General features: G+C 42.2%; 1 protein-coding gene across 1 annotated transcript in view; it reads left to right on the forward strand.

Moving 5' to 3' along the window:
* Positions 1 to 620: 620 nt before the first annotated feature.
* ANAPC5 (anaphase promoting complex subunit 5) overlaps positions 621 to 26,341 on the forward strand; it is a 38,172-nt gene continuing 12,451 nt past the window's right edge. The window contains exons 1-11 of the mRNA XM_046641085.1: positions 621 to 915; positions 3,634 to 3,713; positions 4,175 to 4,284; positions 5,139 to 5,331; positions 11,643 to 11,709; positions 14,759 to 14,860; positions 16,102 to 16,292; positions 20,373 to 20,454; positions 21,330 to 21,419; positions 22,841 to 23,022; positions 24,161 to 24,296. Coding sequence (XP_046497041.1) covers positions 709 to 915; positions 3,634 to 3,713; positions 4,175 to 4,284; positions 5,139 to 5,331; positions 11,643 to 11,709; positions 14,759 to 14,860; positions 16,102 to 16,292; positions 20,373 to 20,454; positions 21,330 to 21,419; positions 22,841 to 23,022; positions 24,161 to 24,296 — 1,440 coding nt within the window. The 5' untranslated portion in view covers positions 621 to 708. The remainder of the gene's footprint in view (positions 916 to 3,633; positions 3,714 to 4,174; positions 4,285 to 5,138; positions 5,332 to 11,642; positions 11,710 to 14,758; positions 14,861 to 16,101; positions 16,293 to 20,372; positions 20,455 to 21,329; positions 21,420 to 22,840; positions 23,023 to 24,160; positions 24,297 to 26,341) is intronic.

The following is a 26,341-nucleotide window of genomic DNA, read 5'->3' on the forward strand; positions in this document are numbered from 1 at the left end:
ATTGTCTAGGAATTGATTTTGGAGGGCTATGAATGCCAGACTATGGATTCTGTAGTTTATTAGGTAGGAAACAGAGACTCACCACAGGGAGGTGATACTATCTTCTTTTCCACGTTGGGATACGTGGCCACTTGCAACCTGATCTGGTTATCTGCAAACGGCATTTATGAAATCCTGAGAAAAAAATGTTTATTATTTAAAGAACTTACTGAAACTCCCAAACCTCGAGGTTAAAATTTAACATAATGGGCTAAAAACTTTAAAGGTGTAAATTTAGTTTCGTTGCTTCTAAATACAATCATTTTAAAATTCAATTTTAATTGCTTTCAAATTAAATGAACAAACGGACAGCCCCCGGGGACCCTTCAGCCCTGGCCCCCAAGCGTCGACTCCTTTTCAACCCAAGCCAGTCCACGTCGCCCGGGAACCTGCTCTCCTTCCGCAACAGTTTCTGTGGGGACGCAGTCTTTAGGCGCACCGCCTTTGCCCCACCCTCCACAGTGCTCCTGGACATTCTAATTGGCTGTAGCCCTCCCAGGTGCTCAGTTCTGGTTCTCTGATTGGCCGACGGCGTGCCGCGAGCGCGAAGAGCCCGGTTTCCTCGGATACGGCGCTGGCGAGCGGAGGCGTAGGGGCGGCGGTTGTGTGCCCTGACCAGGAACCCCGTGGGCGGCTGGGGGCCGGCTCGGGGTCTTCGTCGGGCGCGCCATGGCCAGCGTCCACGAGAGCCTCTACTTCAATCCCATGATGACCAATGGCGTGGTGCACGCCAACGTGTTCGGCATCAAGGACTGGGTGACGCCGTATAAGATCGCGGTGCTGGTGCTGCTCAACGAGATGGGCCGCACGGGCGAGGGCGCCGTCAGCCTCATGGAGCGGCGGAGGCTCAACCAACTGCTCCTGCCGCTGCTGCAGGTGAGGGGCCCCCGCCAGCGCCCGCTCCTCCAGCGAACCCCGCCCGAGCACCTGCGCTGTGCGGGACGGCTCCCTGGGCCTGGGGGCAGGCGGTTCATCAGATAGTCTCCGCTGCAGGACCGCGAAAAAATAAAGATACTGAATATCACCAGCCGACGCTCAATGAGTGCTTAAGGCGGGCCAGGCGCTTCACGTGCGTTTTTGTTTGCAAGTTCATATCTGGCCCCAGCCTGCGACTGGGGGAAGTGTTATTTTCTCAGATCCTCCGTCTCCTGTAGAGTGGGGCTACACGTACTCTTGAGCGTGGGAGACACAGATGGATCATAGAGGCCCCGTACCCTAGAGGACTGTAATAAATACTAGTAATGAGATAAAAGTAACAGCGAACATTGAACCCCTACTGTGTGCTAAGCACTTTACGTGTTTTATTTCATTTTGCAGACTGAGGTTGTAGCTCTGCCACTTACCAGCTGTGTGACTCGGCCAAGCCCCCATAACTTATTTAGGTCTCTGCTTTCTTTCTAAAATGGGAACAATAATAGAAACTGGCATGAAATGGCTGTATTAAATTAGAAGATCCATGGAAGCACTTAACCGTGTGTGGCACGTAGTAAATTCTCAATCAGTGTCAGCAGTTTTCATTTTAATGTGTTCTCGTAGGGCATGTACCTTCCCTTATATCAGTTGTGGTTTGTCCACTTATTTGCGTGATTATATGGCTGATGTCTCTCTCCCCTACTAGACTAACCTCCATGAGGGCAGTACTTTGTCCTATTTTTGTTCACCCTTGTATTCCTCAAAGCCTAGTACAGTGCCTGTACTGTACATTCATATGTGGAATGAGTGAAATGTGACATGCCCTCCTTCTGGTGGATGGATGTACTCCGGTGAATGGGGAGGACTTCTTAGGGGAAGAGTAGTGTTAATCTGGGGCTTGAAAGATGAGCAAGTGTCTATTGAGGAACAGTGGGGGCAGAAACAAAGGTCAGGGGTCTTGGGCCCCCAAATTATGGGATATGAAGAGGTAAACCTAATAAAATTGTACCCAGTGTTGCACATCTGCAACTCAGTATAGTTTATAAAGGGCTTTTTAAAAATCCATCACCTGTATTTGTTGGGAGGAGAAGGGGTACTGAGAACACAGGTTAAGTGGCTTGCCCAATTAGTTAAATAAAAGGAATGGGGTCTCTCACTTGGAGCTCCTGGTCCTGTGTACATTGCTATTATTTATAAGTGCCTTTCCCCCGTTATTCAAATGAAAGTTATAACACTGAAAAATTTGATGAGTAGAGAAAAGGAACAAAACAGTAATTCTGGTGTCTTCACTCACACACCGTTCTCCCTTTGCTCATGTTGTTTTTCTGTCTTGGATTCTCCTGTCTGGTTCTTTGCCTGGCTGACTACTATATGGTTGTAATCAATGTGCATACAGAATTTGTCTAGTGAAGTTTCAACCAGACCTCAATGTCTTTACTTACTGTTTGGCTTTAAAAATTAGCTGATTTTTAACTACTCAGCTAATACACAGAGATTCATTGTAAAAACTTCAAATCGATGAAGTGAAAAGTTATGGTTCTTCTGCATGCTCTCCAGTCCTGTTCCCTGAACAGTTAACCTCTGAGTTATCACTGTTAATGTTCGTTCGTTCAACTATTTGTTAATAGTTCAGAATGGATCTTTCTAGATCTTTTACTCTATTTTTGTGTCTAGAGATAGGTAGGTGCGTCTAAGTATATATACATGTACCCTTTTACTTTAATTTTGCCTTTTTTTAAACGTAAGTTCTGCTTCTGTTCCACACTTACTCCTGTCACTTAATGAGTCTTGAAATCTTTCCATGTCGGCACTTTTGAATAGCTATACCTTATTCTTTTTAACAGCTGCATTATATTCCACAGTAAGAAAAGAAATGTAATTTAGCTCATCATTTTAACTAATGTTAAAATTTATAATTTATTAAAAACTCTTTATTGACAAATTTATAGGTTCTTTTCAGTTTTTCTTCATTTCAAACAATGCATGCTGAACATCCTTTTCCAGAAGTGTAATTGCTGGGTTATCCACATCAGAAATTGGCATATATACTGTCAACTTACTCTCCAAAAAAGATTCAGTTTTTAATTTTAAGCCTCAACTAGGTGTAATCTTCTTGATGGCTGAGGTTGCATACTCTCTGGTGTATGGTACCTCTTATGGACTTAGGCACGTAGTGTGTCTGCTTACCTTACAAGGTTTTGGGAAGGATCAAATGGAATTATGTTTATGAAAAATAGGACACCTGTGTTTGTATAATGTTTTCCAGTTTACAAAGCACTTTTCATTATCTTACTTAATCTTTGCCACAAACAAGAGAGATAGTTATTCTTATCTCCATTTTACTGATGAAGGAAACTAAGGCCCAGGGAGGCTACAACTTTGCCGTGATTATAAAACTAAGAAGGAAGGAACAGTGGATCCCCAGACTACAGATTCTATACCTTTTTTTTTTTTTTTTCAATTTTAAACCATTCTGCCAATGAAGGGAAATACTATGCAAATGTAAAATATTACTTTAGCATTTTATGTAGATAGATTTTTTTCCTTTCCTGATTTGAGATTTCATGTTTGGAATGGTCGTTAAAGCAGTGGGGTTGATAAGTGAATTCATGTTTGCAGCTGTTTATCAATCTCCAACTCTTTAAAATTTATCTGTAACCTTCCTCTCTCTCCTTTACCCAGGGCCCGGATATCACACTGTCTAAACTATACAAGTTAATTGAAGAATCTTGTCCTCAGCTGGCAAATTCTGTACAGATCAGGTAAACTTCATTTTCTTCTGTATATATGAGAAGATGTCAAAGTAGTTGAAAATTAGAAAAGAGTACCCAGTAATTCCTTAAAAAAGATATCTTTATTATTCTAGGTTGTTTTCCAAAGTACCTTTGTTTGTTTGTTTTTAAAAATAGAGAACATTAAATATACTGCTTCAAAATTTAGTGTTCTATGTGGGTCTACCTCATTATTTTTACTTGTTGCAGAGAATTCCATTTTTACTGGCTGATGTGTTGCTTTGAGAAATGTTTTGATCAAGAAAACGTCGTCAATGATACTTTTCAGAATATAGGAGTGACATTTTGGATTATCAAGTTTGTTTTATGTGCTGCCATTTTATGAATCTCTGAATTGCTTTTAAAATAATTTTAGATAATTGTGGAATGTGAAATGTGGCAAGATGTTCAAAGGGCCTTCCTAAAATACACATCTCAATTTTCTCATTTAGAATCAAACTGATGGCTGAAGGCGAACTGAAGGATATGGAACAATTTTTTGATGACCTTTCAGATTCTTTTTCTGGAACTGAACCAGAGGTTCACAAAACAAGTGTAGTAGGTATGAAGCTCTTCTGAGGAGAGCAGACAATGTTTTCATCAAAGTGAGCAGCTTTCTAAATCACATCTATCCTTACTCTGCTATATCTGAACAAACACAATGGGGATGTTGGACGTGTTTTAGTTTGTATTTATTGCCTTGCCAATTTGATCTATGTTTAAATAGTTGTCTTGTGGAGAAGCATCTTCTGTTCCGTCTACAATCGTCACAGTATTAGCGTGGTTCTTGAGGCTTTTAGGGCTTCTCAGCTCTTTCTCACAGTCCTCTGGATCGCTTGTCTGCGTCGTACAGCTCTAAGTCAGGGTCACCAACTAAGCTTTTATGAAAAGAGGTAAGTAGGAGTATCTCGTTGATACGGTTTATAAGACGAGGGCATACCTGAAATTTCTTGACGCTTTTCTGTTATCTTTACATCCATGCTCCATCCATATGGCTTTTTTCACATGATAGTTTTATGTTATTCAACATCCATTATTTATTGATCTCCTCTGTGCCAGGCTCTGGACTTACAAGATAAACACAGACCTTCGTCCTGTGGGGATTGCACTCTGGTAGTGGGAGCCCAGACGATAAAAAGTAAACAAATAAGATAATTTCAGATAGTTACAACAGCCATGAAAAAATAGATTGGATGGATAAAGAGTGGTTATGCAGGTGATAGGACTGAACCTCGAATAAAAAGAGGAAATCAGCTTTGTAAAGGATGGGGGAAGAACATTCTAGATAGAGGGAACAGCAACCACAAGTGTCTCTTTTTGATTCTTTTGAAGAAAGAATTGTGACAAATAGTCATCAACTTTGTATAGCTTGGATCTCAGTTAATGCCTTCACCTTGTCTGTGTCATATCTTGTAGGTTTGTTTCTGCGTCACATGATCTTGGCCTACAGTAAGCTTTCTTTCAGTCAAGTGTTTAAACTGTACACCGCCCTTCAACAGTACTTCCAAAATGGTGAGAAAAAGACAGTGGAGGATGCTGATATGGAACTGACCAGCAGAGAGGAGGGCGAAAGAAAAATGGAAAAAGAAGAACTCGATGTATCTATAAGGTAACTTGAGTTTTTCTGACAGGGATCCCTTTCCTGCAAAATAGCATCAGTGTGGGCACAGTAAATCCTCATTGGTTCAGAGTTCGTGTGCTGGCCGTCATCGTTTTGCCCTTCCAGATCTGGGAAGTTGACTTATACAGGCTGCGTCAGTGGGCTCCTTGCCCTCTGACTTCTGATTGGGAGGCACTGGTGGGAAATCCAGAGGGCCAAAGAGAGTGAGGTCAGCGTGCTGATTCACTGGCTCCCTTCCTTTGGGGTCATGTTGGGCTGACTGTAGGATCACAGCTTCTGTCAGGTGATCCTCTCTGTGCTCCTCTGAGGTATAGTAACTAGGAACATTTCCCAGGCCTGGTATGTTAAGGTGCCCCACTGTTACCAGCCCTGGGGGACTGTGTTGTCCCTTGGGGCTTCTCTATCCTCTGCTTCTATTTTTGTAAGTGGTCCTTTATTAAACTCTTCTCAAATTACCCCATTTGAATGTGCCATTTGTTTTCTGCTGGGACCCTGACACTTAGCATTTATTACATCTGAGTGAATTAACAGTTGATTAATTCAGGGAAAATGTATTAAATCCCTACTAAAGTTCAAGCACTGGGGATGTGGTGCCACTCTCACCTCGTTGTTCAGGCTCAAAACCTAGAAGTGTCCTTGGTTCCTCTTTCTCCTTCACCCCAACAGGCAGTCCTTCCGCAGATCCAGTCAGTCCTTCCTCCACAGTCTGTTTGGAGTTAGTGCAATTCTCTCCATCGCCACTGCTCCCCCCGTAGTCTAAGCACCGAATCTCTTTACTGGATGACTGCTCCAGCCTCCAGCCAGCTGGTCTCCTTGCCTCCACTCTTGTCTCCCTACAGTCTGTTTTTCATGCAGCATCCAGGGGAACCTTCACATATGTAAATCACACCACGCACTCTTCTGCCCCAAGCCTCATTGACTGTCCTTGGAATTTAGACAGAAATCCAGGCTTACCATGGTCTTGGTGCCTATGTGGCCGGGCTCCTGTCATCTGCCCTGCCTGCTTCTCCCTGCTCTGCCTTCACTCTCAGTAGTCTGACTGCTCTGGCTCACTTTCAGTTTCTTGAATACTCCAAGCTGATTTCTGCCTCAGGTTGCCTGGAATTCTCTTGCCTAGCTCCTCGCTTGCTCTCTTTCGCCATTCAGATCTCAGCTCCCATGTCCTCATACAGGCCTTCCTTGAAGTAACCTCCATCCCAAATACTTCTAGCTTCTTTATTCCCTTCATAGCTCTCCTCACTATTTGCTTATTCATTTATATCTGCTTCCTCTGCCTTCACACCCCTTCAGAGCTAAGACTATTCTCTGACTTGTTTCACCAGATTTTTGTCGGTGCTTACTATAGTGCCTGACTCTTAGAACATGTCTGTGAATATGTGTTGGATGAATGAATGCAGAGAATGAAAATACGTAGTCCATTGCCCACACTGGTAACTGGACTCCTAACACACTTTTTACTGACTTCCTCCCCTTTGCTGTCTCATTTCTCCCCTCCCCAACTGTTACCTGGGATCACCTCCCAAATAAACTACTGTTACTTGGAGGGAAAAACATGTATGTGTGTATTTCATATTCCCTGATCTCAAGGAGCCCAGTGTGGTGAAGAAGACTGACACATGAACAGACCATTACAGTACACTGCGTTCAGAGAGAAGGAAGCCCTGCCTGCCCTTAGAAGACTGCCTGACCCCCTGGGAGGTGGGGGGCGACTGTGTAGACTGAGTGCCTCCATGCACTTCCTGTGAGTGGCCTTTGTACTGTTGCTGGATTTGTTCAGCACTTCCTGGGAGCAAGAAGGTTGTAGTACCATTCGGTAACACTTAGAGCTGCTTACAAATGCTTCTCATCTAGTGGAAAGACAGTACCGTGTAGGGTTAGGAGTCTGGCTCTGGAGTCAGACCACTGGGTTTGAATTCTGGCTCCTCCACTTATTCCCTCTGAGACCTTGGGCAAGTCACTTACCCTCTCTGTGCTGCAAGATGGGGCTCATATCACCTCCTCAGAGGGCTGTTGTGAAATTAAGTGATAAATCCATGTCATATAGAGGGTTTGGTGCCTGGTGTGTAGTAGACATTCAACAAATATTTGCTCTTATTCTTCTATTATTTCTCTTTTAGGCAACAGTGTAGTCTTTGTTCTAGTTACTTTATATACTTAAAGTAGCAGAATGATACTTGTTCAGAAATGTTAAATTCAGACTTTACTTATTTTGGTTTGGCTTTCTCCTAAATTAATCTGGTTTAATTAGGTCTAATGGCATCTTTTTGTTTTTATCGTCTTCTAAGAATTCAGTTGTCTGTAATCTGGTATTTACTGTTCAGGTGTATGATTTCAGAAAATAGTGTATATTTAGTAAACTGAATTTTATCACTGTATTGAAAGAAATGTATTATTCAAGTGTAGTTCTAGTTAAGTATTATAATTCTTTGTTCAAAAAGAAAGGATTTTACTTGTTATAGGATTTTTAAAGTTTTATGACATTTATATATATTTCTTGATTCTTTTAAAAAGGAAGATTTAATTTTTTTCTTTTTGTGATCTTTTCTAGTGTTTTATTGTGTTATAAGTGTCTCGCTTTAGTTCTTTGTCTTTTTGTTTTTTGTGTTTTTTTAGTCATTGGAATGTTTTTAGGTCTCTTTTCTTCAGGGAAATTATTTTTCTTGCCTTAGGAATTTGTATTAAAATTAGAAAGGGGAAAGTCACGTTGAATAGCTTGCAAACCCCCCTCCTACAATGAAATTATTCCTATTTGAAAATGGGAACCCACCTGTTAATTTAGAAGAGAGGAAGTAAATATTTGGTTAAAAAATGTTTATCAGATGTTTTTTAAAATCCAATTACAGAAGAAAGTGCAAACTGAAATGTAGCTTCAGCTTTTCACCTGCTCCTTGTTGCTAAGTGGCATCGTTTGTGTCCTGCGGAAAGAGAGCAGGCCTATAGGGTTATATCACGTGAGTTTCTAGTGGGGACTGCTAGTCTGCGAGCGGCTGGAACTGCATCTTCTCTTTGCTTCTAAAAAGACCTAGCATGAGTAGAAATTCTCTGGTATTTCTTCACTTGCCTGTGATTTAATGTAAATTTCTCAAATTCATTAATTTGGTCAACAGTACTTACTGAGTGCTTCCTGTGTGCCAGGCGCTATGTTAGGGGCTGTGCTGTCAGCGAAAAGGGGACAGTCCCTGTCCTCATAGAATTATGTGGGGACAGTCAGATAATAGGGAGGAGCTAAATAAATAAGTAATGTAGTTTCAGAGAGTGTCAGTGCAGTGAAGAAATGAAGTGGGACACAAGGATAGCGAATGACTGTGGGGTACTGTCAGGGAAGGCCTCTGTAAGCCTGGGAGCTAGGTATGCAGGAGCCAGCCCGGAAGAGGTGCCAGAGTGCATTGCAGACGCAGGGCGCCCAAGACGGTTCAAGCTGACACGTTGGAGGGGCAGACGGAGCACAGTGTGGCTTGAGCACATGAGGTCGGAGAGGAGGGCCTGGATCATGCCCTCTGGTTGCATACCTCCAAAGGGCTCAGGTCCTCGTGGCCTCCTTGGATGTTTAATAACTGTTCCCTGTCTCAGTCCCTCCCCTCCCCTGCTGTTGTCCTGTCACTGCCCTGCTCAGAAATCTCTAGATTCCACAAAGTCTCCCAGCCTGGGTTTGAGGCCATCCATAGTTGACCTCTCTGACCTTGTCTTCTGTCTCTCTGCTTGGATCCTTTGCGCCAGCCAGTCAGGTCTGCTTGTATCGCTCTTTTCCCAGGCCTTTCCCCATTCTGTCTTTTGTTTTCTTTTCCTGGAGTGCCACCTTCCTTCCTCATCATTTTTTCCACTGCTTCCCAGCTTTCAAGTTCCCTATGTCTCCAGCTGGAGTGATTCTCCCTTTTCTAAGTGCAGAGATCATATTCGTAATTGATATTTATTGTTTACTGCCATCTTTCCACCTGGGCTGGGCTTAGCCCTCACCAAGGCCATAAGCCTGTTAAGACATTGCATTTTCCTCCAGGACCTAGACTTGTGTTTTATGCATTACAAGTGCTAAAAAAAATAAAAAAGTTGTTGATTGATTAATCCTATATCATATTTTTAAAATTTCAAATATAGTGATTTAAGCCCTTTAGAGTTCCCAGACTCCTTTTGGGGATGTGATGAATGCCATGCTCTGCCTCCATGTTAAAAAGCATATCCATGCAAGCTTTTGATGCAGTTTTGCAAGGTTCCTGGACTCCTTAAAGTCCTTCCATGGACCCAGGGGAAATGCCCTTTCAATATAGCACTAGTAAGTCTAAAATTCTGTCTCAGCTGATAATTAGATTCATAAATAAGGTATACTTGAGCCCTGTTCCTAAACTGAATACCTCTGACTTCTTAAGAGTTACTTTCTCTCCAGGTATTTATGAGGACCTGAGGAAGGAAAGGAGAAATGAGTAAAGGGTGGTTTGGGCCATGGCATTTTTACTTGCTCTTCCCAAGCTTGTTCATATCGGTTGCCACCATGGAAGCCAGAGCCAAATTTAATCTTCATTTATAGTAACTGTATTTCTCTTCATTAGTAACAATTCCACTTTGGGTGATTATGATTTTCTCTTTCTATTTTATTAACTTTATTGCTTTTGTGTCCTTTATCATAAGATACCTCAAGTCTTTTTTTAGGAAAAGGTGTAAGTAAATAAAGCATTGGTAACAGTGAGCGTCATGGAGTTTAGAGGAGGATAGGGCCAGCAGAGGTGCATCCAGTTTCATTCCGATTCTCATCCGTCTCTCTCCTGTTTGTGTGCAGCCGTATTTCTTTCAAGCCTTGGGCTTACTTTCTTTAAGTGCTGTGTTAGGAGAAAAGGGCTTTTATTGCCTTAACTGTTTTCCATTTGAGAACTTGGCCTGTGCATTTTTTTTCCATTTCCCTCTAGGTCACTCAGGGCTGGTCCTTGGCAGCTGTGATAGTTGCAGAATCTGATACACTGCCTTGTATCAGCAGTGAAACCAAGAGAATATTAGAGCAGCTCTTCCCGAAGTGTGTTCTGTGGAACACTGGTGCTTCTTGAGAGATGTGAGGAAAGGATTCTTTGTTCTAATGAGTTTAGTAAATGGTACATTAAACAAAAGTGAATAAAGTTTCTTTCTGTTGGATTTCTCTACTGTGCATCATGACTCTCCAAGCAAAATAGAGTATACAGCTTTCGCTAAATAATTTAACTTCAGAAGCATTTTTTTTCTTTTAGACTACCCATTTATATACTGTTTGCACGAAGCAGTTTGAGAACTGCTGTATTAGACAAGGAATGCTTATAAAAATATTATTGATGAGTAAATTGATATTATGCTTATCATAATCCTATATAGAGAAGCCATTTCTTTAGAGTCATGTGACAAAAGGATATTATTCATACTTTGCTCCCAAAATAAGTGTTTTGTATTGTGCATGTATAGATTTCTCAAGTCTCAATTTATATCAGCGCATTTCTTTTTTATTGATTCTGCGTAATCTAAACTTCTAGGCAAGTGGTTATTTCTTAGGTAAAGCCTCTTTTTCCTGCTCTCTACATGCTCTATACAGAACCATCTTATATCTGTAGCAAAGAGTTAGAAACTCTTCATTCATTCATTTCCCAAACGCTGAGTGCCCGTTGTGTGCCTGGGCATGGACTGGGTATTCATGTACAAATACAAGTGAGAGCCGCCAAATGTGGCAAGGCCTAGGTGCTGTTAGAAGCATCTCTAGGAGACAGTGGGAGGTCAAATGAGAAATGCCAGGAGAGATTCGTGGAGGATATGCCACTTGAGGTAATCCTGTATGGTGGAGGGTGTACAACAGCCCAACAGTGGGTGGGACCATGGGCTCTGCAGGCCGAGGAAGCAGCGGGGGGCATCTTGGCATGACAGGAGACCTGTACGTAGTTCATCAGGGCTGGAGTGTGGGTAAGAAAGACGGCAGAGGAGAGAGGTGAAAGGTAGGATGACCATGAAGCGTCACAGCTGTCCTGCTAAACAGTAGGGGCTTTGTTCTAGAAGGTGATGGGATACCACTGAAGGGCTTTAAATCAGGGCTGGCATGATAGATTTGCATTTTAGAAAGATTACGCTGGGAGCTGTGTAGAATTGAGATCTGTGTCTATCTGTAATTATATTATATGTAATTATAATAAAATTGTAATTATAATAAAAAAAAATCACTTTTTAAGTATGTTTTTTCTATTCCTGTGAAGAGAGAATTTCATTTTGAACTGCTCTGATGAAGAATGTATTTGACTTTGTAAGCATTACCATTTTCACTATTGTGTAATTCTTTATTATTTTAATTTTATTTTTTCTAGAGAAGAGGAGGTGTCTTGCAGTGGGCCTCTGTCCCAAAAACAAGCAGAATTTTTTCTTTCTCAACAGGTATGTTTTGTAATTTATCATGAACTTTTTTTAATCCTTTTAAAAATTTTCTATAATGATATAAGGAATTAAAATAGAATTAGAATTTATTAGTGATAAAGAAAAATTTAGGTAAAATTGAAGGATCTAAAACCCAGTTAAGTACTAATATTAATTTGGAACTAGTTTTCTACATATTTTCTGTGACATTACATGTCATGACATATGCCTGTTACGTTAGTAGGCTTATTAGTGAACCTGCATTATTCCTTACTCTCGGTCCTCTTTTCTTCACTAACAATGCAGTTGTAGTTGTGTTCCTTCCTATTTTGTGTGTGATTGTATTTTTCAGTTAGCGTTATAATGGAGGTTCATTTAGTAGTGGTGTGTGACTGACAGCCCAAAAACGTGATTTAGAAGACCGACTTCCCTTCTCCCAGCATCTTATTGCGGACATTTTCAAACAGAAAGAAAGGGGCCGGTCCCGTGGTGTAGTGGTTAAGTTCTCATGCTCTGCTTCAGCAGCCCAGGGTTTTGGTGGTTGGGATCCTGGGCACAGACATGGCACTGCTCATTAGGCCGTGCTGAAGCGGCGTCCCACATGCCACAACTAGAAGGACCCACAACTAAAATATACAACTGTGTACTGGGGGGGTTTGGGGAGAAAAGGCAGAAAAAAAAAAAGATTGGCAACAGTCGTTAGCTCAGGTGCCAATCTTAAAAAAAAAAACACAAAAAGAAAAATTGAAAAGCATTCTACAGTGAATACCCATCACCTGGATTCTATAATTAATATTTTGCTCTGTTTTTATCATATATCTGTGCATCCAGCCACTGTTTCATTTTATTTTATTATTTTTTTTTTGAGGAAGATCAGCCCTGAGCCAACATCTGTCAATCCTCCTGTTTTTGGTGAGGAAGACTGGCTCTGAGCTAACATCTCTGCCCATCTTCCTCTACTTTATATGTGGGACGCCTGCCACAGCATGGCGTGCCAAGCAGTGCCATGTCCGCACCCGGGATCCGAACCGGCGAACCCTGGGCCGCAGAGAAGCAGAATGTGTGAACTTAACCTCTGCGCCACCGGGCCAGCCCCTCATTTTATTTTTTGATGCATTTCAAGTTGCAGACATCAGTACACTTCACCCCATACATTTCCTGCTCGTGCTTTTGAGCCTTGCTTTTTCCTTTTCTTGGTGACATAAGGTGAACGTTTTTCTCTCATGTTTTCAGCATAGAATTTTGATTTTTGCTCTACTTTTCTAGTTTTCTCTAATTTTGTCATTAATTTTCTTTCTACAGAAAGTTGTAATGTTTAAACCTAGATAAAAGTGATAGAATCGCCCCTGCAGATGAATTTCAGATTAGAAAGACCCGTGTAGACAATTGGTTAACTATCGAGGAGAAAATATAGCTGGGTCCTCACCTCATCCTCACACCTTGGAGCATTACAGATAGATTAAAGGATTAAATGTAAATATTGAAAGCTGTAATTAGACTGGAAGGAGCTACGTATTAACTTTTAACAGATCTCTATGTGAGGAAAGACTTTCTAAACATAAAAGCTGTGGGAGAAAACACGTAGGAGAAGATCATTTGATTTTTCAGCATAAAAATTAAAAACGTCTGCATGTCAGAACCTGTTTTAACAAAATTAAAAGGCATACAACAAAAGGTGAAAAAGTATTTGCAATAAAAATGACAAAGGGTTAATAGTTTTGCTTTAAAAATCATATTTTCAAAGACTTTGAGAGAAAGTTTATATTAAAAGAGCAGCAAGTAAAATTACATATCATATTCTAGTTTTATTAAAAATATAGTAAATATATATATACACACACATATACGTATCTGTATACACACACGTAGAAAAAGGCTGGAATAAGATACACTAATGTATTAATAGTGTTATTTCTGGGTGGAGGTTTACAGATGATTTTTTTTCTTCTGTATACTTTTCCATGTTTTTGGAATCTTCTTCTAATGATATAATTAATTAAAATAAAATTGGAACTTGGGGCTGGCCCCGTGCCCAAGTGATTAAGTTTGCATGTTCTACTTCGGCGGCCTGGGGTTTCACCAGTTTGGATCCTGAGCGTGCACCTAGCACTGCTCATCAAGCCATGCTGAGGCGGCGTCCCACGTAGCAGAGCCAGAAGGATCTACAACTAGAATATACAACTGTTTACTGGGGGGCTTTGGGGAGAAAAAGAAGAAAAAGATTGGCAACAGATGTTAGCTCAGGTGCCAATCTTTAAAAAAAAAAAAAGAATTAGAACTTATTACTTATAAAGAAAAATGTGTCTAGGTAAAATTGAAGGGTTGAAAACCCAGTTAAGTACTAATATTAATTTGGAACTAGTTTTCTATGTATTTTATATAGTTGTTGCTGGCATCATCCATAGGAAACATATAACCAAGAATAGGGCAACTGTGTGCTGCCTGGCTCTTCGCAGTGCTGGACGTACACACTGCCTGCCCTGAGGGTGCTTACAGTCTGGCATGGGGTCAGACTGGCACTTTTTTTTTTTTTTTTTTTTTTTTTTTTGGTGAGGAAGATTTGCCCTGAGCTAACATCTCTGCCAGTCTTCCTCAGTTTTGTATGTGGGATGCCTCCACAGCATGGCTGATGAGTGGAGGAGGTGTGTGCCAGGGATTCAAACCTGCCAACCCAGGCCACTGAAGCAGAGCGCACGGAGCTTTAACTGCTTGGCCACGGGGCCGGCCCCTAGACTAGCACTTTTAGTATAGTTTGATAAGTACTCCAGGAAGGGTTAGTGCAAGGGGCCTATGGGAGCATGTAGGCATTTATATGGGACCCAGTCTACAAGGTGGTAGAAGCAGGTGGCTGAAGTCTAAATTGGGGCCTGAAGGATGAGCAGGAGTTTGCATGGGGGAAGTGTGTGGTGGTTGGGAGGCTTGTGTTTCAGGAAGAGGGAAAAGTGTTCTGTATGGTCAAGAGGAGAGAGTAGCTATGGAAAAGAAAATAATCAGGTGATGCTATTTAGAATTCATTTCCACATGTTTATTGGCCCTTTCTTTCTACTGAATTGTCATTTTTAAATTTTAGGCTTCTTTGTTAAAGAATGATGAAACTAAAGCCCTCACTCCAGCTTCTTTGCAGAAAGAATTGAACAACTTGTTGAAATTTAATCCTGATTTTGCCGAAGCGGTGAGTTTTTCCCAGAATTTATTGTGGAGTTGGAAAGCAACGATGAGACTCCTCTTTATATTGAGCAGCCCTGCAAATGAGGACTGGTCCATTGGCTCAGGTTCTTGGAGGGAAATCACGTTGTTGGCAAGTCCACAACTCAGCCTAGGTTGCAAAGCTTTTTCCCTCCTCCCCCTCATCCCCGGGCCAATGGGAATTTCTTTAATCCGTGGATGTTCCCTTTATTCATCATCTGTCTGATGTGAACTTTGGGTGGGAAGTAATAGAATAGACTGATTTTTTTTTTGTTTTGGGGCTAAAAATTCTTTTCCTTTCTTCAGTCAGTTTTTATTTTTTAAATTTAAGTAATTTCATTATTCAATAAGAATTCAAAAATCCTTATTGGATTTTTACCCTGAAAACTTTTTTTTTTTTTGAGGAAGATCAGCCCTGAGCTAACATCTGCCAATCCTCCTTTTCTTGCTGAGGAAGACTAGCTCTGAGCTAACATCCGTGCCCATCTTCCTCTACTTTCTATGTGGGATGCCTGCCACAGCATGGCTTGATGATCGGTGCCATATCCCCACCTGGGATCTGAACCGCTGAACCCCGGGCCGCCAAAGCGGAACGTGTGCACTTAACCACTGCGCCACTGGGCCGGCCCCTTGAAAACTTCCTTAATAGTACCTGGATTTGACATCTGACTTTGTTCACCTCTAGAAATGTATCTGTTTTGCTTCTTAGTAACTGTGATCTGCTTTCTGGAGGGAAGTTCAACAGTGAATCAAACAAAATGAAAAGAATGTCAAAGTACAAGATAACTTAGTAAACTGGTAAAAATCTCACTGTTTTTTAACTTGGACATTCAGAAAAATTAATTTTGTAATTTTTATGTGATTCAGGTTTTAAAATCTTTACTTCTGAACTCGCAATATTCCTTAATAGCTGAGCTAGCTGAGTTTCCCCCTCCACCCTTTCTCACCCATGGGTCTGAACATCATTAGTGGCATAGCGGATGTATATTTAGGATAAACACTGGCACAAATACTAATGGAACTCCCGTTTTTCATTTGGGGACTCCCTGGCGAGGGGACAAACCAGTGTATCCTGAACCTGTTGTATTCTGCCTGGGGAGAAGAGATTAAGCTAAACTATGACCATCCTGCTAGAAGGGTGGGGGATGCACGGGGTTTTGCAGCCCGTGGAATTCTCTGCATTAGTCTTAGCACGACACTTGAAGACGGTGCTTGTTTCTGTTTTAGCACTACCTCAGCTACTTAAACAACCTCCGGGTCCAAGATGTTTTCAGTTCAACACACAGCCTCCTTCATTATTTCGACCGCCTGATTCTTACTGGAGCCGAAAGCAAAAGTAACGGGGAAGAGGGCTACGGCAGGAGCTTGAGATACGCCGCCCTGAACCTGGCCGCCCTGCACTGCCGCTTCGGCCACTAGTAAGTTTATGTTTCACTCTCAAGTGGTAATTGAGATGCATTTTTTAAAAAATGCTGTATTAAGAAAAAGAAGAAGAAAAGAAAGAAAGAGACTGTTCAAGCTGGGCTTGTCCATAACTTCCAAAGAGGGAAGCTTTTCTGCACTGGATGAGAGTTCGTGAAAACCTTCTGCCTGAGTGGTCTGCCCCCTGCTGTCTCGAGTTAGCATTGCTCTCTTAGTTCGTGGCCTCTTTCTTTCATTACTTCTAAGAACAGTAGCCATTGAATTAAAAGGAAATTAGGTCATTAGGGCAGAGATTCCCAGAAGGATTTTTCTGAGGTAATAATGGGGATGTAAAAGCTGTTTTGAGTATTTTGAAAAGCCAGAAGGAAGTTGTGCCTTTACTGGGTGAAAGACCAAACAGTTTACTGAAAGTCACTTGTTTGCACTTGTGGACAGAATTCAGGCGGCTCCGTGAGGTGACACTGGCTTCTCCCGTCGCTGAGATATGCCTATGATTTTAATAACTCAAAATAGGAAAATTGACCAATTATTGTTTAGGAAGTAAAGCTAAGTGGATAAAAACTTTCAAAATATGGAGGCTATTTTGAAAACAATGAAGTAATATGAATAATGATGAAAAGGTAGGAAATTACTAATTGAAAGAGTCTCTCTCCCCCTCCCCCAGTGGCTTTTTCCCATTTGAGAGAAATGTGGCTGCTACAGGCATCTTTGAATAGACTCTGGCGTGTATTAGTGGAAGCATAGTGTCTAAAGTTCGAGAATTGGAACTTCTGCCCCTTGCTGTCTGGGCCGAGCAACACCCGGCTGTCACATTTTGAAAGAGACGTGGACAAGCTGGCGCTTGTGTGGGAAATAGTGTTGTTGGAGGCATTCACAGTCAGGTCACGTGGATAGTGTGGGAAGGACGTGAGCACGCTTAGCCTAGAGAATAAATGATTTAGCACAGCATGTGTTTGACATCTTCCTGAGGTCAAAGGTCATGTGAAAAGTGCTTGGATTAGTGGAGGATGTGACTACTAGAGAAGGTGGAGAGCTCGTGAGTGCAAGTTAAAGGGCAAAACGTTTTTGTTCTTTACAAGGAAGAAGTTTCCTTGTATAGACCTATCAGAGGAGGGTGTCAGTGGAGTGCTCAGGCCTACAGCAGGGGCGTCATTAAAGGAATTCAAGGGTCAGATTGATGCTTGTGACAAAAAATGTTTAAGGCTACTCCAAAACTCCATGATTTTGTGAGATTCTGTATTATTTCTCTCTCTCTCTCTTTTTTTTTTTTTTTTGCTGAGGAAGGTTTGCCCTGAGCTAACATCTGTTGCCCGTCTTCCGCTTTTCTGTATGTGAGCCACTGCCACAGCTTGGTCACTGACAGGCGAGTTGTCTAGGTCCGAGCCCAAGAACCAAACCTGGGCCGCTGAAGCAGAGTGCACCGAACTTAACCACTAGGCTACCGGGGCTAACCCCCCATGTTATCTTTTAATAGTCAACTTCTTTTTGTCTGCCCAGCTTTAATAACCCCTTTGATCATGGCCTTTCATTTTTTATGTACTCATAATGAGGAGCAAAGCCATTTGTAATATTCACTAATAACCTATTTCTCTGTTACAAACAGCTTGTTCTAGGGTTTGGAAATTTGTATACAGCCTTCTAGATACAAATAATCTGTTGATGTACAGAATTTCTTTATGTTTACAACGTTATCAATAGATAGGCAGCTAACTGTATGGAATTAATTACTAATTAATTCCTGATTTACTCAGGTCCAGGCTTCTTTTTTTTAGTCCTGAAGCTATGGGCCTGTGTAAATCTCTGTCACTTAGCTAGCAAAATTGTAGAGGGTTCTTAAAAATCTTTATAGCTGTTTATTGACTATCTACTGTGTACGAGGCACTCTTCTAGGTTCTGGGGATACAGTAGTGAAAAAAGAAGGAAAAAACTCTGTTCTCATGGATCTCACAGCCAGGGAGATAAACAATAAACAGCACTGAACACAGTTGTCTCAGGTGGTGACAGGTTGGGATGGGGGCTTAGAGAGTGATGATGGGGAGTGCTGTTGTTTTCATAAGTAGCACGCTTCCTCCAGCTTTGCGCATAGATCACTCACTCCTCAATTGGTAAATCTCTTTAACATTGAAATTGGTTTCAATGTTAAGGGGGCAGTTCAGCCCTCCCTAACCTCTGCCATCTTAATATTTGAATAGAGATTTTAAGGATTTGAGGGAGTGAGTAGTCTCTGTGTGTATGTGGAGGAAGAGTGTTCTAATCCGCTAGAACAACAAGTGCAAAGGCCCTGAGGCAGGGATTTACTTGCTATATATGAGGAGGAGCAAGTGTTGTGGTTAGAGTGCTATAAGTAAGGGGGGAATAGAAGAGAATGAGGTCATAGAGGTGGCAGGGGTCAGCATTTAGGGTCCTGTAGGCCTAGTTAAGGACTTTGGCTTTTACCCTGAATGATATAGGTAAGCCATTGTTTAGAGGGTACAGACCTTTCTACTCTGGCATTTTGAAAAGAGTAGATAGCCAGTGCATTCCAGATATGACAATCATTTTGCCTCCTGCTCTTGTACTGAAAATTTTTCTCAGAGGCTTTTCCAGTTAGCAGTAATGGAAAACCATAAGGTCCTTCAAAGATTTGCCTGACTTTCTTGAAGTTTCTGTGTTGGTAGTCTACCATTTCTTCCTACGTTGGAAAAATAATCTCTTTAGTCCTGTTTTGGCATACTGTCTGTACAACTATCCTAAAAGCCTTTTTTCTAAACATAAGATTATCTATTTGGTCATCAGATTTTTAATAAAGTTAAATCAACTGATATTTATTGAAGGCCTGTGTGTGAAGATATTTTTCCTGCCCTCAAGTGGCTTATGTTCTGGTGCATCTCAGCATTAAAAGAAATGTAAAATAGGTAAAATATCTTGTTTCTTTATTCAAACAAGTAGTTACTGAGGAACAGTTTGGCTCTCCCCAATTAAAATTAATTGTGTGAGGGGACCAGCCCAGTGGCATAGTGGTTAAGTTCATGTGTTCCGCTTCAGGAGCCTGGGGTTCACCAGTTCAGATCCCAGGCGTGGACCTACGCGCCACTTATCAACCCATGCTGTGACAGGCGTCCCACATACAAAATAGAGGAAGATGGGCACAGGTGTTAGCTCAGGGCCAGTCTTCCTCAGCAAAAAAGAGGAGGATTGACAGCAAATGTTAGCTCAGGGCTAATCTTCCTAAAAAAGAGAAAATTGTGTGAGGCTGTTGCTTGTATTGAAAGAAAATTTGTTATGTAAATTTTTCCCTAAATAAGTGATACCCATAGAATTTCTGGTTCTATTTGAGATTCTCAGTGACCCAGCATTAATAGGACTACTATTCTCTAACTTGCCACTGGGAAACCCAAAGTTTCAGGCATCGCCCGTGACCTCTACAGGTTTATAACCTAGTTGAAGAAATAAAATTAACACAGATTAAATAAATAGGAGGTGATACACAGTAGTATTTAATTAAGCACCATAAGGTGGGGTACACATAGCATTTCTGGGGCATTTGCAGAAGTGAGGGCTAAGTGGGGCCAAGAATAGTTGGCTGAATTTCCATGGAAGTTGAGAGGCTGGGGGAGACATTCCAGATAGAGGGGAACCACATGAGCAGAAAAAAAATCTTTGAAATGGATATCCTCAAGCTACTTTATACAACTAGTTTTGAAAAAATTATAAAAGTGTCAAATGCCACAGTTAAAAGAAATTTAAATAATGCAGAAAGGAAAGCAATGAAAAGTAAAATACGGTCTCCTCTCCTGCCCTTCCCCTCAGTGATAGACAACTAAAATAAAAATCTTAGGGGCTGAGATCAAGGAGAGCCATTACTGCATGCCCCTTTCAGTAGAAACGCACCTTAGAAGGGACATGTTCTCTGTCTCCACTGTTGATGTTTCTCGCTGCTGGGGAGGGGAGTGCCTCTGAGGGAATAAGCCCACAGTTACAACTTCCAACCCAGAGGCCTACACCCTGGTGAATTAGGCTACCGATGACTCCCTGTTACCGTCGCTTGCGCGTGTTTGTGGTTGTTAATGAGAGATTAATGTTCCATCTGTCGTTAGTCAACAGGCAGAGCTCGCCCTGCAGGAGGCTATTAGGATTGCCCAGGAGTCCAACGATCACGTGTGTCTCCAGCATTGCTTGGTGAGGCCACCCTCCTGTCTTGGAAATTGTGCCTATGGGTTGAATTGGCCTTTGGAAGGCCCCATTTGTACTGAGTTATTTTGCAGCTGGAGGCTTCTTAGCAGTGATGGCAAATTAGTTAAATGGTCGTGGGAATTAAGGAAAAGCAACCCATATTTATTTATCTTTCTTAATTCTTTTTATTTTATTTTATTTTTCCTTTTTCTCCCAAAGCCACCTGGTACATAGTTGTGTATTTTTAGTTGTGGGTCCTTCCAGTTGTGGCATGTTGGACGCTGCCTCAGCGTGGCCCAATGAGCAGTGCCATGTCGGTGTCCAGGATTTGAACTGGTGAAACCCTGGGCCGCTGTAGTGGAGCGCACGAACTTAACCACTTGGCTACGGGGCCGGCCCCTATCTTTCTTCATTCTTGACATCTGTTTTGCACTGGGGGCATTTCTTCTCTACAAATTTTAAAGCAACTTGCCACGCAAAACTACCATATTAAACATTAGCACTAACAGAAGGGGTATCCAACACCTAGTAACTGCATGAGATGTTGTTCTGTGGAGGCATAAACACCAAGCACAAGCAGAACACAACTCAACCATCACCTGAGAATCTTGCTTTCTCAATTACAAGCCATATCGGGGCTTCGTGCTTTTTTTCTGGAACCCTTGCCACTCACTGCTGTCAGAGGTGAAGAAGATCAATGGCTTGTTTATTTCAGTCTGATAGTTTTAATGTTTGATGGGTTTCATTTAGGTTCATAATTTGTGAAAGCATATTTCAGAGGATTTATTTTGTCCCTTGTTAATTCCTCCTTACAACCACACTGATATTTCAGTAGAACATTAGCCATCATCATGGAATATTTTGATGCTTTCTCTTGTCAGAGCTGGCTTTATGTGCTGGGGCAGAAGAGATCCGATAGCTATGTTCTGCTAGAGCATTCTGTGAAGAAAGCAGTCCATTTTGGGTTACCGGTAAGGCTCATCTTTCTGTGAGATTGTTTAAATAAATGGTGTGGTTTTTAATTCTTGGTAGTTTCATGTGACCTTAATTATTAATCAAACCACTGAATTCCTTTGATAGGTTTCTCCCTGTTCCCTTTATCCTAATAACATCTGTGAAAGTTGCATTTATCATTTTAATGAGATCTTTGTTTAGTTTATTGATCAACATTAACTTCCACATATTCACTTAGAAAAATTTAAGAAAGGCTCATTTTTAAACCAGGGATTGGCAAACTCTACAGCCCGTGGGCCAGATCTGGCTCACTCCCGCTCATGTATGGCCCTCAAGCTAAGAAGGGGCTTTACATTTTTAAATAGTTGGGGGAAAAAAACAACAAAGAGGAATATGCAACAGAGACCAAATGTGACCCTGCTAACCTAAATTATTTACTGTCTGGCCCTTTATAGAACAAGTTTGCTGATCCTTGTTTTAAACAATAAACAAAGCCAGGAACCAGTAAACCAGATGGGCAGATTTGTCCTTTCTCATTTGAGTGACAGGGAAGGACCTGAATTATAATCCTCAGTGACACGTACTGGGGGGCATTGAAAGGGCATAGTCTCCACACATGAAGTAGTAATGACTGTTGGAATCTGGATTATTGTTGCTCAAAGAACCTTGTTCTGTCTCAAAAACGTCTGCTGAAAACTTAACCATTGACAGTGGAACTGCTTAAGCATTCTGTCTCATAAAGTTTGCAACAGAGTCCAGTAAGATCGAAAATAATGTGTCTAATAATTTAATGTATATGCTTTTTAAATCTGTAAATTGTCCATTTGACTCATTTCTGGGAAAGGAAACTTACATGTACAGAATTGATCCTAACAACAAAAGTAAGTGGCTCCTTAAAATAAATGGTAGATTTCTTAAGAACAATTTTTATTATGGATTTAAGCTGACTTTTTTTAATTGAGCTTTCATCCTTGAGAATTATACCAGAAGTTAATGAAAAGATAACTATGCTCATAACAGGCATCGTTTTAAAATCCCCTACTACATAATGTGCCCAGCACTGTTTGCCATATACGATTTCATTTTAATCCTTACAGTAATTCTTTACGATGGGTTTGATGCCCATTTTACAGATGAGCAAGCTGAAGCTTGGCTAAGAAGCTAAGTGACACAGTAGCAGCAGAGGCAGTGTGTAAGTCCAGGTCCATCAATGTCGAAGCCCTGGCTCTTCTCGGTGTACCATTAGCCTCTCCCACCCCTAGTTTTTCAGGAACATGCCTCGTATGGGTCAGGGGCAGGGGCAGGCGGTTGGTACTTTCCTTGTAGATAGTGCTGTCACTGTACATGTGCTGGAATGTGAACTAGGCCAGATTTCTGAAGAGCACAACAAATTCTGTCATGTAATCTCTGTCCTGAGTGGATATGTCTGTCCCCTTAGTACCTCGCCTCCCTGGGAATACAGTCCCTCGTTCAGCAGAGGGCTTTTGCTGGGAAGACAGCAAACAAACTTATGGATGCCCTAAAGGACTCCGACCTCCTACATTGGAAACACAGCCTGTCAGAGCTCATCGATATCAGTATCGCACAGAAAACGGCCATCTGGAGGCTCTATGGCCGCAGGTGGGTCTTCAAGCAGACTGTGAAGGCTGTGGGGGCGTGAATCCTTGTAGAGATGAGCAGAAGCTAATAAACTGGTTCTATGAAGGCCAAACGGACAGTCTTTCCTCCTTTGATGGAAGTTGTTTGTGCAGGGGATTAAAGACAATGCTTTCCAGCTTAAAGTCATTCTGTACTTTGCTCAGACTTTACAAAGTTTTTTCCTGTGCCCATTCTTATTTACTCCTCCCAACTGCTCTGTGCGGTGACTGGTGGCTGATGTCCATTCTAAGATTCGTAAACCAGGGCGCAGACTGGTGGCTGATGTCCATTCTAAGATTCGTAAACCAGGGCGCACACATCTGATCTGCCCAAGATCACAAATGAGTTAACAGTGACAGAACCAGGATGCAAACCCAGGTTCTCTGACTCCAGGCGCTGTGCCTGAGTGGTCTCAGACAGGAACCTCTCTTCTCGTTTGCAGGAGGCATGGGCCATGGTCGCTCAAGTGGAGCACCCCCTGAACCCCAAAGCTATTATGTAAAGAAAGTCGCTCCCAGTTAGCCAAGGTGTGTTCTAGGGGATATCTGCAACCTCATGTTTAGTTTCCATTTAGCCTCCTTTAGCTTGGAAGTAAGCTTCTGAACCAGAGTTTTAATCCTGGAGCCCTGTCACTACCTGACCTCTCACCTAGACAGTCTGCTGTTCCTAGGAATTCAATAATGAAAGGAAATGCCTATTTTACAAGTCTTGTTTTTGTACTTGAGATAATTTTTTGGCATTATTTGGTCTGAAACAGCTGCAGACCCTGGCTGCTGCTTACACTGCCAGAGCATCTGGTGCCAGGATGGCATCCGGTCTGAATTTACCCATGAAAACTAATTTACCCGTGACCACAGGGAGAATTAGAGGCAGCGGGGGGCGTCTGGAGCTTGGAGCTCCTGGTTGTGCTGTAGCTGCTACATTTCCTTTAAGGCTGCACACCCAGGATCTTTTCCACCCTGCCTGTTCTGAGGGTGGGGAACCGGCGCTGGGAGGCAGCTTTCTGACAAAGCCGGAGCCTAACTTCCGTCAGTTTCCACTCAAGATAGCTGTAGGGTGTGGCTGAGGGTAGCCTGGGTCTGTGGACTGAAGGGGATTCCTGTTCCGTCTCCTCACCCAGCACCATGGCACTGCAGCAAGCCCAGATGTTGCTGAGCATGAACAGCCTGGAATCGGTGAACGCGGGCGTGCAGCAGAACAACACCGAGTCATTTGCCGTTGCGCTCTGCCACCTTGCAGAGCTGCACGCGGAGCAGGTAGGCGGGTGGCCGGGCCAGTGTGCTTCTGGAGCAATGGAGGCTCCACCATTTCTTCCCTCTAGAGCTTGAGAAAAGCACTGGACATGTCTAGGACAGGTCTGATTGGATGCAGGTGGCTGAAGAGGTGCAATCCCACCAATGGAAATGGACTGGGTGTAGAGTCTGCAAAGTTTGTTGAACTTGGATCCCTTTGGGCATCAGTGAAGGGAATAAGAGGTCAGCTGTTTCCATGTAACGTGTAGAATAAAGAAGGATCTTTGAAATTTAAGGTAATAGAGCTGTGTATGTTTATAGGAAAGGGGAGAACATAATAAAAGTATAGCTAAAATGATCATAGCTCATGCTCGTTGTACATTTATTCTGGGCCAGGCCCTGTGCTCAGTGTTTTACGTGTATTATCTTACTGAATCCTCACCATAGCCCCTGAGGTCACCTTCATCATTATCCCTGTTTTACAGAACAAGAAACAGAGATCCAGGTAGCTAAGCCCTATACCCATAAGCAGTAAGTGCCACTTAGGTCTCCAGCCCGAGTCTGATTGACTCCAAAGAAGGACAGTGGAATTGGACATAACTTTGATTTATAGCCCAAGTAATTTTACCTGATTCTCTTTGGAGGGGATTGATTAAAACAGCTCTCAGGGCCCAGCCCGGTGGTGCAGTGGTTAAGTTCGCACGTTCTGCTTTGGCAGCCTGGGGTTCGCTTGTTCAGATCCTGGGTGTGGACATGGCACCGCTTGGCAAGCCATGCTGTCATAGGCGTCCAGCATATAAAGTGGAGGAAAATGGGCACGGATGTTAGCTCAGGGCCAGTCTTCCTCAGCAAAAAGAGGAGGATTGGCAGAGATGTTAGCTCAGGGCTAACCTTCCTCAAAAAATAAAACGAAAAACCACAGCTCTCATGCTGCTCTAGTCTTTCTCCTTCACTCAGAATTATCTTCTTTCACGGAAAGAGGTCAGGGAAACCTCTTACCTAAAGCCCTCTGTCTCACTACAGCTTTGGCTGTAAGTACATTTCCTTGATCAAATTATTTCTCTCCACCTTTTTGTGGTACAATGATGATGGTTAGGTTGCGTCATAACACTCAATATTCCGTAATCTGCAGCCTAAAGATCTTTGGGTGGTTTCTACCCCTCTCAGAAGTCTATAAATACCTCCCTCTGCTAACCCTATTTTAGCATTTTACAGTCCATTAGGTAGCTGTGTAAACCAAGGGGATGGCTGGCTCTAGCTGCTGGGTTCTGTGTGCGCCATCATCAGCCGCTTTCTTCCTGTACCTGGGAAGCATGGCCAAGCTTTCTGACGTCGAACAGTAGGCCAGCTGCACTTGCTGTTTGCTTTCCTCCAGAAATGTTGCATGCTCATCACTTTCTTGTTTTTTTCCCCTCTTAATGGCACTGGAACCTCTTTAACATTGCTTCTTTCCCTCTTCTGGCTCCGTGGTTAAGTGGAGCAGTTGATAACAAAAGAGTCAGTGAACACTCAGTTGGATATTTGCTGTGAGCCCTATGTGACTTTTTTACCCCAATAAGTTTATTGAGATACAATGCACACGCCATACAGTTCACCCATTTAAAGTGTCTCCGTGTGGCTTTTTGAAGTAGGATTCTCCCAACTGACCCCACCCTTAAACAGTGGAATAACTTTCCTTTAGTTTTCTTTGAGTCATGTAGGATAGAATTGATTTTCTTTCCTACTGGCATGGAAAACTACTTGACAGAAATCTTGTCTTGGCTCAATTCTTTTTTTTTTCTTTAATCTTATGGTTTTTTTTTTTTTTCTTCTTCTTCTCCCCAAAGCCCCAGTACCTAGTTGTGTATTCTAGTTGCACGTCATTCTAGTTCCTCCTTGTGGGATGCCTCCACAGTGTGGCTTGATGAGCGGTGCTAGGTCCACATCTGGGATCCAAACTGGTGAACCCCGGGCTGCCAAAGTGGAGCACATGAACTTAACCACTCAGCCATGGGGCTGGCCTGTTGGCTCAATTCTTTAGCCTTGAAATTTTTTCCAAGGTCGGTTGTTAAGAGTTCTCTGATTTTTCC

Source organism: Equus quagga, chromosome 15 (assembly GCF_021613505.1).
Source record: "Equus quagga isolate Etosha38 chromosome 15, UCLA_HA_Equagga_1.0, whole genome shotgun sequence".
Lineage (NCBI taxonomy): Eukaryota > Metazoa > Chordata > Mammalia > Perissodactyla > Equidae > Equus > Equus quagga.